The sequence below is a fragment of the Ornithodoros turicata genome, chromosome 4 (genome assembly GCF_037126465.1).
Source record: "Ornithodoros turicata isolate Travis chromosome 4, ASM3712646v1, whole genome shotgun sequence".
Classification (NCBI taxonomy): domain Eukaryota; kingdom Metazoa; phylum Arthropoda; class Arachnida; order Ixodida; family Argasidae; genus Ornithodoros; species Ornithodoros turicata.
This window is the reverse complement of record NC_088204.1, coordinates 33145246-33157425: the sequence shown is the minus strand read 5'-3', so window position 1 is coordinate 33157425 and position 12180 is coordinate 33145246. Positions and strand designations below refer to the sequence as shown.

At 42.9% G+C, this 12180-nt stretch overlaps 1 protein-coding gene across 1 annotated transcript; it reads left to right on the top strand.

Moving 5' to 3' along the window:
- Window positions 1-3052: 3052 nt before the first annotated feature.
- LOC135392300 (uncharacterized) lies at window positions 3053-4510 on the top strand. Its single transcript, XM_064623017.1, has 5 exons — window positions 3053-3207; window positions 3361-3490; window positions 3960-4103; window positions 4173-4225; window positions 4291-4510. Exons 1-5 carry the CDS (start codon window positions 3053-3055, stop codon window positions 4508-4510), a joined length of 702 nt encoding a protein of 233 aa, XP_064479087.1.
- Window positions 4511-12180: the final 7670 nt, after the last annotated feature.

The following is a 12180-nucleotide window of genomic DNA, read 5'->3' as shown; positions in this document are numbered from 1 at the left end:
TCGTCTTCATGGATCTATACCAGCTAGCTTTCACCCTTTCCCTTGTTTCACTAAACAAACCTCACACACAGACCAGATGTCCCGCCTACATCCACTCAAATGGAATACGTAATAACGCAACCTAAGCTAACATTTCACACAGACCGGGTGCCCCGCCTACATCCACTCAAAGGGAATACGTAATAACCCAACCTAAAATGTTGAATACTTGGAAATAAACAATAAAAGCATTAAAAACACTTTAAAGAAACTGCGAAGTTCCATTTCCATCCTTAGCGCCTCAATGCATATTCTTTGCCCATCACCGACATGGACATGATATCCAGTCACATAAATCTACCACTGACCTTCCAGCGCCATCTGTAGCAGTTCCAATGCTATGGTAATGCGTGATGGCATGTTTGTAAGGAAAGGGGGAAATGACAATGTGGCATTGTCTGCATATGCTACATGGGAATTCAGAAGTCCAGTTGTCCGTAATGCTTCGCTTAGACCCATGTAGTATACAGCGCCTGCACAGTTGCAGATTTTACATTACACGGGCACAGCCTATTTCTTGATGTTTAAGCGCAAGATTTACGAGCTTTCGTTCCGGTCTTCCATGATGTGTGCGCAGTTTTGTAACACGAACTTCGCTTAGTTCTGTACAGGAACACGGGGCCAGCATAAGGTCGACGTTCAGTTTCGTACTGCAAAAGCGGCAGATTGGATCTCGTAATGACGCCTTATTAGTCCCTTGTCGTTCCATGAAATGCGCTTTGTGATAAATCACACAAAGGGTGACGCACAACTAGTGCACGTGAACGTCTTCTCTTTTTTTGCTGCTATGGGCGCTCGTGCTCAATCACAGGCGGGCAGCCAAAGTTTTGTCCGACTGTAAGTGCTGATGCTATACGCCAAATGTCATTCACGAAAGACCCTTGGGACCATCCTGGGTAGCTCAGTGGGTAACGTGCTGGCTTGCTGAGCTCAAGATCGCGTGGTCGATCCCGGCGAAGGGCGGTAGCAATGTGGGGGAGGTAAGCATTGCTTCGAGCACCGTGTGTCGGAGATTTCCGGCGCACGTCAAAAGAAGCCCAGGCGGTCCAAATTATCCGCATTCCTACCCTGCGGCACGTGCAACATGTCACAACACTGCGCAGACAAACCTTACGTGTAACATCACAGTACCATTATATTATTATTATATTTTTTATTAAAGACCCTTGGTTCAGAAATCTCGAAGCACTTTTGACCTTTTTGGACGCCAGAGGACTTCGATGCTTATTGTGAAGGGGCTCATTATTTCATTGATGACCTATGCCTTTTGGTATAGGTCATCCTGCTCCCGTGTACGCATCCGAAGCAGCAAACAGGTAGTTATATATATCGCTAATATATCAATGGCCAGAATTCAGGGACACGACACAGAAAGCCGGCTTCCCGGGATAGCAGACAACCATGCAAGGAAGCCGACTTGACAGATTTGCACGAGGATATGGGAGGACGAAAAATTCGGGGAAGGACGAGGAGGAGAGATAAGAAAGAGAATTTTTAACGTCATCTGCACGGCAACAACACCGTGGGCACGGCGGGCACACACGAGAGCTCGTACTCAGGTAAAAAAGATGCAACGCGTGGCTCTGAAATTGGAAAAAGCCTTTTGTGTTGGTTGAATGTCGTTGCGAAATCAAAAATCGTGCTATAGAAGCCCGTGAAGCGAAATAATTGGTCCGCGTGAGAAACGCACGATCTTAATATTAATAATTGGTGGCGCCGACTATGATCATGAGCGACGCCACGGTAGATAGATTGGTCTATTTGTGAACAATTTTATGATGCAAAGGCAGCTATGGCCTTAGGGCCGGGCCCCATAGCTTTTGTTTGAGCTGCAGCGCCAGAGCGCCATCAGCGCCAGCGCCAGAGCGCCACAGCAGCCGAAGATTGCTAGCGCCCTGGCGTTCTTGCGGCGGCAGCGGCAGCAGCAACTTGAGGCGTCCCATAGCTTTAGCGGCTTTAGCGACAGCGTGGCTGGCATGGCAACGCGGGTGTTTATGTGCAGTATCATGGCGCGGATCCTGTACACAGCATCTACGCATCTGCTATCCGAGGTCCTTGTGTAATGTGGACTTGAACAAGAACAAGACTCTCGTGAACCTCGAAATAACTATGCCGTGCTGTCCGTGTCTCTATACGCTGATCGTTTGTTGATGTGTACAGACCAAGTATGTGGCTCAGTGTGGGGTTTGATAGTGAACGTCGGATTGTGGAACCGAATATGCATACACATGTACATCGATATACGCTGTACAGACTTCTCAGGTATTTTTTCGTACATGATGTTACATTCTCAGACGCGTTTCATACAGCTGACTGTCATGCAGCCCTAAATTGTACATAATTCATGTCATTGATGAAATAAAGGACTTTGCGTCAGGAATTTTACCCAAGGCCCCTTTCTTTCAACAATCCTGCTTCTGCCCATCCTACGCGAGTGAAAGTGATACATTGTGGTGGCCCAAGGTCAGGGTTGAAAGGTATCGGGAAAGTAGGTAATGAGGCCAGCCTAGTGTTTAGTTTTCCCGAAATTGGGAAGTTTTTCGCTTTCCCTTTCTAAAACGGGTCAACCTTTCGAGACGATCACCGTGTCGTCAGTCTGGATTCGCACGCTTCCATCGCAAGTTCATCTTCGAAAGAATGCCGCGCTACAATCACAGACTACTACTTCGGTGACGAAGAATCTTGCTTAGAGCCGCAGCAGCACTGCTGACCCTCTCCTTTCGTGTGAAATGGAAACGCACGAAAAAGCGTTCACAGTGGGTCAGTGTGCTGTGGCAAGCACGGGAAACAGAGGGCGACTTTCACACCCTGGTAATGTACCATCCCTATTATCTTTAACTTATGGGCGGCTGAAGTTACATCATAATGATTTTTCAAATATTTTTCATATCTATGCCTATTTACATTCTCATTAAGGGTCCCAGCATTTTGAATTGTCTTTGCCTTATACTAAAGTTCCAGCAAACTATTTCAACGATGGTGCTACTATTGTTTAACTTTGCAGATGTCTAAGATGAGGACTCACGACACTACCGCATTCAGGAGATATGTCCGTGTATCTCCTGAGCAGTTCGACTACTTGTTGAGCCTCATCAAACACAGGCTGCAGAAGCATCCCCATGGCCGTCCAGCTCTGGAACCAGCACATCGATTGGCCATCACTCTGAGGTATGTTTTGTCCTGTTTGCCCAAAGCGGCTCTTCTTTTCATGCTTTAAAAAATTTGACGGTGATTAATTGCTCATATGCTGGTATAATAGAGCGCTCATTTGCTAACTCTACTGCCCACCAATCGAATATGAATTTAACTTTGAAATTTCAGGTATCTTGCGTCTGGAGGCTATCTCAGCAGTGTGGCATATAGCTTCCGCATAGGGTTCACGACAATCAAGAGGATTGTTTATGAAACATGCACGGCATTGTGGGAGGAACTGATGCCCATCTACCTGCCTGTAAGTTGCAAATCATACATGCATGCTGCTTGTAGTAAATGCATATGTACTCATAAAGACTGTGGAGCCATTCAAAGCTATATTGCCTTTTGTTAACTGCCTCATTCTACAATTTTTTTTTTCTTCAACAATGTTGCTATAAGGTGGCAACATGCTTTGAATATAGCTTTGAATGGCAGTCTTGCTGTGTTGGAAAATTACGGAGTAGCTACCATAGCATCCGTTTAGCATTGTCTTGACAGCCCATGTGGGTCACCTGCCGAGTACCATACCTGATGCACTCATGTCATGTAACTATCACATAATGGAATCTCTACTTAAGAACAAAGTCAGACAAAACTGCAGGAGTTTGCAGAAAAGCAAATGCGTTTCTTGCTTTTCATCTTTCTGTACTGAAGGACTGACTTTCACATTGCCATTGCCACCATGTAGGTGTGTTATACTCAAGCCAATGTTTGGTATGTTACAGAACCCTACACCAGAGGTGTGGGCACAGTCCGCTCTGCACTTTGAGGAAAGGTGGGCATTCCCAAACTGTGTTGGTGCTGTGGATGGGAAACACATAGTGATCGAAGCCCCAAAGCATGGAGGGTCCATGTTTTATAACTACAAGGTGGCGTAATATTCTCTCATTCTTTTCTGTAAGTTAGGATGAAACCATACAGAGCATTTTTCCTCATAGGGCTCACACTCCATCGTACTGATGGCCGTAGATGATGCCAGCTACAAGTTCCTGTATGTTGACATCGGAGCTTATGGCTCTCCGATGGAGGCATATTCAAGGCGTGCACATTGGGCAGGGACCTTGAAGCTGGTGGCCTGGGACTCCCACCGCCAAGGAGGCTTCCTGGATCATCCCTGGAAGCCCCCTATGTGTTTGTGGGGGACGAGGCCTTCCAGCTACGTCCAGACTTCATGAGACCATTCCCTGGCACAGACTTGGACGACACCAAGAGAGTGTACAACACCAGGCTCTCACATGCCAGGTATGACAGTTCATGTATTTCTGTGACTATATGAAGATGCTCTACAAGGCAAATGTAGGTATTTTATACATATGCAAATTTGTAGTACACTATCCATGTCTGAATACCAAACATGAGTCACTGTGACCATAACCAGCAAAAGCCTCACATGTAGTGCACTGCAAATGTGCATTTCTATAAAATTAGTGCAAGTGAATTAATTCACTGAACCGGGAAAGGACAATGCGTATAAGTCTACTGATGATGGCTAAGGAAGATGTTTTATGCCACACCAAACATATTCAATCAGTAATGTTTGTGTGGATAGTTGTAGTATTCCAATACGTATAAAGCACAGCCGGGTGGTAATACATTTGCATATTGCAGACGGTGTGTAGAAAATGCCTTCGGGATCCTTGCGTCCCGATGGCGCATATTCAGAAGACCTCTGAATGTCAAGGTGGAGAACGTCGAGCTCTTGGTCCAGGCTTCCATCGTCCTCCACAATTTCCTTAGAGCGCAGGAAGAGGCAGCTCCGGGAGGGGAGACATATTGTCCACCGGGTAAGGCAGCATCAACAACAGTAATAATAAGAAAGTAATGAGAAACCAACCACACATAACACAGGAGAACACTTTATTTCGCACTTTGCACAGATGTGTGCTGATGCAGTGCAGAAAATAGACCACTGAGAAAGTAAAAAGTTGGCAAGTTTTTGTAGGAACTTGTACTTTGATGCTTCGAGTAGGTGACAATACATATAAACAAAATGTGAGGACAGAAATTACATGTAGCACACAAATCCTAAAGTACATACAACAAAAAACATACAGGTACATGCAAAAATGCTTAAGTATGAGGCTGTAGAACAATTAATATTAACACACGTGTACTTAAAAAATGTATGTTAATTAGGTAGCTCATTAGTTGGCAACTTTCCAAAAAAAGTTGAAATGGGCATGCAAAGAGCACTGAATTGATGACACACTGATAATGTCTCAAATTACTGTATGACTTGCCCATTTATGTATTGGCTATCAAGTCACTAATTCAAGTGTTAGTTAATTTTAATTAGTTAGCAATCATACAAAATACTGGCTGAACAAATCAACTTGACTTCATCCAAAAATATACACTGTGTATCTTTTTATCTGCAAGAAATCTTCGTAAAAAGGGGAGTTGCCTTAGGACGCTCTTACATTTGTCATAGGATTACTGGACAGGGATGCTACTGGGAAACCATATATTTCCTAAATTAGGGGACTAATTATGTTTCAATGAGCTCTTTCGTTATTGACCTTAGGGAGCACATTATAAAGCACAAAACAACCACAGAAGGAAACAAAGATTGTGAAACATAACGCAAAAAGAGTTTCTTTGAATTGCATGTGACGTCTTTCTGTAACGCTAACTGAAGGTGCAGATATCGACGCCACTGTGACTCCTGTGCTGATTACTTACTGTTTGCAGCAGATGTCACAAGTAAAATGCTGAGGTTAATAGCGCGCACTGTGATTACTTTTGTGCTTCATCAGTGGCTCGAGTGCATCATGTGCAGATCAGGCTTTAATATTGCAATTGTAACATGTTCCCTAAAGGCAAAAGGGCAAGGGTGCAGGCCAGCTGGTACATGGTGAAAAAATTGGAACCCGAGAAAGGGACAGAGGAGGGACGACACGACACGTTCTCGAGAACGTGTCGTGTCGTCCCTCCTCTGTCCCTTTCTCGGGTTCCAATTTTTTCACCATGTTCCCTAAAGTAAGTAATTAAACTATCTGATATCTGTTAATGAGTCCATTGATTGAGAAATAATATGCCTTTCTAGTAACAGCCCCATTGACTAATCCAATGACAAAAGTAAAAGCGTGCTAAGGCGTCTCCTCTTTTTATGAAAATGTGTTGTAGCTAAAAAGAAACACCCAGTTTACTTTTTTTTTGTAAAGAATGAAAAATGAAACATATGCACGCACAATTACATTGATTCTGATTCTAGGACACCTTGCAACAGTGGAGATGATATTGTAAAAAAATGTAGATCCAATATAACTGAATGGAAACTTTTTTTTATGAGTATGAGGGGATAACCTGTCAAAATTCTGCTAAAGGCTTTGCAGATCGACGCTGCAATGCTGGTGGAGCGGAGGACGGTGAGTGGAGACAAATGCTCGCCAGAAATCCAGCTTGTGCACTGAGGGACCTCACGGCTACTCTCGCAAGGCGTTTCTCCCGTGAGGCAGCGAACGTAAGGAGCGTCTTTGCAGAGTTCTTTTCAAGTGAGGCAGGTGCAGAGGAGTGGCAGTGGGAGAAGGCTGGTGCTCGGAGACCACACAAGGACGTCTAGAAAGGTCTGTAACAATGTCTCTAAACAATGTGTTTACATAAGCAATGAAAAACTGTCCTGAGCTTACGTGCTTAAGTACATAGTCTTTAAACCACTGAGTGCTTTCATGCATCAAGCGTTATTGAAGGGCACCAGTATGTCTTACCTACATATTTCTTCTTCAGCCTACATATCTCCTTTTTTTTTTTATTTACCTCTGTCTGTCTCTCTCTCTCTGCCTTTAAAGCTGGCAAATATATTGTATACAGGGTGTCCCAGAAAACGTGTCATGAAAACTAAAAAAAGAAAACTACGCCACCTAGAATCATGCAGGCAATGGCATTTGTTCTTACTATGTTTTTGCCACCTCCTGATGTGCATGTCATGTAACATAAGTTTCATTATGTAAATTTTTGCAAACTGAACTCGGAAATTTGCCAAGTAAAGGTCATTTTTTTACCCCACCAATGTGAAGAGCATGATGAATTTACTCAAATTAATGATAATTGACAGGAATATTGAGGAGCTATCATATCAGAAAAAATAGCCGAAAATCGTGCTGTATGGAGCTCGCAGAGTATACCGTGTGAGGAATTGTTCAGTGGAATCATTGTCAGTCTGAGGAAAGGAGGTTAGAAACCCAGCTCACACTGGCATGGCAAAAAGAGATAACTAACATAGCTTAACGCGTCCGTCCTCGGCTGAGACCATACCTTCCCTCTCCCAATTTCAGGAACTGTCAGTTTTTCTACTACTATCACTCTGTGGGCTGAGTTTCCAACCTTCTTTCGTCACACTGACAGCGACAGCACTCAAAAAGCCCTCGCGCACCATACTCAAGCGCCCCAAGAAGGATGCTGTTCGGCTATTTTTCCCGACAGGATAAATACTGAATATCACTGCAAATTATCGTGAATTTCAGTAAATTCGGCATGCCCGTCATGTTGGTGGGATACAAAAGGGACTCTTACTTGGCAAATTTCTGAGTTTACTTTCGCGAAAATGTACATAACTAAACTTAGGTTACGTGATATGCACATCAGGAGTTGGCAAAAAACCAGTAAGAACAAATGCCGTTGACCACATGACTCCAGGTGGCGTAGTTCTTTTATTGGAATTCAATGACACGTTTTATGGGACACCCTGTATAGCTAGGGAGTGACTTTTTTGGCTTAAACCTGGTATTCAACCAATTCGTGTTAAGCACCAACCCGAACTGATGTTTCCACTGCAGACGAACAAAGGTCACCACAGAAACGCACACATGCATGTTTGTGCCTGAAATGTCGGCACTGTGTATGCCTTTAGGAATTGGCACTGGTAGGTAACCACGCACACACAAAAGATTAGGAAAGGACCTAATAAATAAGAGAAGAAACAAAAACACCCAGTAACATGCAAAGACACAGTTGTTACCACCCAATTTCTCCCCAAATTACAGATGTAAAAATAGTGCCTGATTTCCCCCTCCCGGATCTGCGAAAGGCATTTAAGCCAAAGAAGTCAATCCCCATATATATAGCCCCCCCCCCCCCCCCAAATGCAGACTACTCACTCTTCTTCCATCACAATGTTTACAGTCTCCGGCTCCATGTAGGACTGCACTAACCGTAGCACTGCAATCTCGCATTCAAGCTGTCTGTGGGCAGGTACTTTCGCTACCCAACTTGACACAAGCTTGCCAAAGTGGTAGCTGGGGTCCAAATGGGCCTGCAGGGCCACGTTCGAGTCCCTGAGCTCTTTTGCAAGCGACCTAAGTGCACCCTGCAGGTCATCCTCCATATCCGGCGTCGCTTTCCTCTTTCTGCTGCGACGACGTGCCGTAGCAGGCGGTGCTGACAGAGGAGCATCCTCCTCATCTGCTGAGACATAAGGTCCTTGAGACATGGACGGTCCCTGACTCTCCTCCCTTGATGCCCCAGCAGAAAAGTAGTCGTGCTCGTCCAGCACCTCCTGGGCTACACCAACCTATTGAAGAAGAGTGCAAATGAGGACAGAGTTTAATGTCATATTTAATGCAACTGCTAGTACAAATGGCTTGTTGGAAGCATTCGAGCAAAGCATTCAAGTGGTGGACAGAGTGGATATCTATTGCCTGTGTGGTATATACAGTGTATATATATACTTTGTAAAAACATGTTTATGCATTACATGTACATGCTGTAATATTGTGTATATAATGTAGCATCATGTCTTCAAACACCTGCATAGGAGTTTTGTACATATTATAGGAGTGGGTCTTTCTTTTTTATACGTCATTCAACTTCACCTGTGCCTCAGGTCCTTCAGTGGTAGGTTCTGGAGTGTCTTGTCTTGTCGGCTCTGAGGGCCGGTTGGAGACAGTCCTGAAGAAAATATATGTTCCATAAATGCTATGTTACGTAGATGCAGTGTTTTTACATTATACTGAAAGGGCTACCTACCTCCTCGGTGTAACGACATCCTTGAGGAAGAGGAAAGCATGGTAAAATTTCCACTTGGGTGCCCCACTGCTCTCCTCTGCCTCGAGCACGTCGTCCAGGCACGCCCCACTGGCTGCCGCCTTCTTTGTTGCCAGCAGTGTCCTACGGAAGCTGTCGAACAACCTCTTCCAGGTTTTCTTGCATACTTCCACTAGATTTGTGACACAAAGAGTGATTAGAAGTTAACTATTGTGGAACTAGTTGCACATGTGTTTTTGAGACCAATTATGTTTCTGTGCGTTTTACTGTGTGTGTTGTATAACTGCTTGTAAAATTGCCTCATGTTTTGCTTGTTTGAATGTATTTCAAGACACAAGAGAATTGTAAAACAAATTGTAAAGATTTCTGCAGTTCCTCAGCATGTACTGATGAACAACATGTGAGGCGGTGGTATAATTACATACTTTGTTTGTCTGGGACTGTACGATTACTTACAACAGCGGTCTGATGTACTCCATGATCAGTGCATTGATTCTGCAGTTTGGGAGTTAACTGATATTGTGTGTACTGCAATTGATAATTATATACCAAAAAGCCACTCTCGTAATGACAAATACCTTCTTTGGTTTTCTAAGGAGCTGAAAGAATGTTTGTAGGAAGCTGTACAAAAAGAATGGCCCACAGTACTGGTATGACAAGTTCAACCATGCTCATGCTCTTTGTTGCACGCTATTTGCCAGAGATAAGACACTTCATGAGAAGTCAGTCAGGAAGAGCCTAAGTAGGAGACAGAAAAAATTTTGGAAACCTGTTAACCAGTATAAACGGGACAACTGTCCTTATGACGTCACAGAATGGGACAATTATCTCCTGGCTACTGGGCCTGCTATATTGAGCAACATATTTGCAGACCACTTCAGTTAGTGTTATTTTTCTGGTACTGTTTGAACAAGCATGGGACACTGGAATACAGAGTAACGACTGTCTCCCACTTGCTCCGTTTGCAATTGTGACGTTCTTTCCGCCATTCGAAGGGTTGAGTCTAAGGCAGCCTCTGGTATTGATGGTATTTCTAACTTTATTGTCAAAAGCTGTACTGAGTACCTGTTGTGTCATCTCAGTCATATTTTTAACTTGTCTTTGCAGACGGCTGTGTCTTCAGATAACAGGAAATTAGCTAAAACTATACCTTCCTTTTCAGTATGGTGATCCATGTTCTGTTAATGAGTATTGACTGGTTTTTCTTTGGTATGTCCTTTTTGTAAAATGCTTGAAATGGTTGTCTATACTTTTTTCTATTACTTCTTATCCAACAAAACTTGTTCAGAACAATATGCCATTATGAGAGGTAGATGTATGGAAACGAACTTGAGTACATTTCTGCACTACACAGCACCACTTGTCCGTAATGGGCAACAAGTAGACGCTGTCAATTTCGACTTCAGTAAGGCGTTTGACTGTGTGGTGCCTGATATGCTTGTTCTGAGACGTAGTTAGTATTGCTTGTACAATAATTATTCTGTTTGGATAAAAAGTTACCCTAATGACAAAACTCTTAGTATGGGTGGGGCTTGCTTACTTCATTTCTCTGTATATTTGTGGTACCTCAAGGGTGCAACTTGGGCCCTCATCTATTTCTCATCTTTGTCAACAATGTCGTTGCCATAGTGAAGCATTATGATATTTTACTGTTTGTAGATCACAAAAAAAAATTTCCATTCAGTATCTCCTAATACAGATTGTGGTTTCGTTCAAGTAGATATCGATGTGGTTACCGAAATGAAATGCATATATACATATATATTACGTACTGCTAAAACAAACATTCTGCCCTTTATCAGGAAACCTTCAACGTTGTTGTATGATTACTGGTTAGAGCGTGTGCAGATTGAACAAGTGAATGTTGCACATCGTGTTGATGTGTTACTCGATAGCTCTTCAAAAGCTCGATGATTTCGTTTCACACATTTATGGTTTCTGCATGAGGATGTTGGGGTTTATAAGGTGTATTCCTTGGAACTTTAAGGAACTCAATCTGTGACCTCCTTGTTTTAAAGCCTTGTTCACAGTAAGGTAGAGCTTTCTTCTGTCAAGTGGAATTGCATTTCAGAATCCCAATAAGACTACTTGGAAAGTATCCCGAGGAAATTTGTTTATATTACTTATAATATATTTTAAAAAGGGCGTGGTACTAAGAGTACCATCATGTTTTATTGAAGCTGTGAATGGTGTTCATAAGGGCAAGCCGTCATCATCAGGACATGACATTTCTTTACAGGCTTATGCATAGCGTCGTTGATGCACAGTGTTTCTTACGTGCCATTGATATGTTCCACTTAGATACAAACAACAGACAAAAGAGACCCCTGTTAATCTGTTCTCCATCATCATGTGACTTATTTGGTTATACTTCCCTGGTTGTTTGTCTTGAGTGCATGTACAACCACTTGAAATTTGAAAGTCCGGATATATGTACGGACTTGTGTTCTTTTGCTTCCTGTGTTAAAAATATTTTTATGTAGTTTGATGTTAATGTTTATCTGGCTTCTTCTCTTTTGTATCATGTGTTACTTATATTGATAGTGTACCTTCGCTTACGATTTCACTGTTGACTAAATTCCTTGTCGCTCTCTCTCACCGTTAGGAAATAACATATGCCCAGGCATGGAGGAAATATTCGACTTAATACTGAGTTAATCCAAGCTAATACATTGAACGTGGGGTTTTTCCCGGGGCATGCAATCAGATATGCTCACTCAGCCAGGAGTCAATAGCTCGCACTTCTTCCAGCTTTTTTCTTTATGCACACAATCAATAAAGACAACGTAAAGTGAACTGTGCTGTTAGTGTAGACTATTATCTGCTATGTAAACTTCACTGTCATAGTCCTTGATCTTGTATAAATAATATTAACTAATGAATTAGTCATTAATAGCATCAGCAGTCTTGGTTCAGCAGTGGACAATAGTATTAAAGAAGTCAAGCAACTCTCTGTTCTTTTCT

Bases quoted from the DNA above. Each gene is read 5' to 3' on its own strand.
- LOC135392300 (XM_064623017.1), top strand. From the start codon at position 3,053: ATGAGGACTCACGACACTACCGCATTCAGGAGATATGTCCGTGTATCT. The intron at 3,208-3,360 runs GTATGTTTTGTC...TTGAAATTTCAG, and splicing joins CGATTGGCCATCACTCTGAG to GTATCTTGCGTCTGGAGGCT. The intron at 3,491-3,959 runs GTAAGTTGCAAA...GGTATGTTACAG, and splicing joins TGATGCCCATCTACCTGCCT to AACCCTACACCAGAGGTGTG.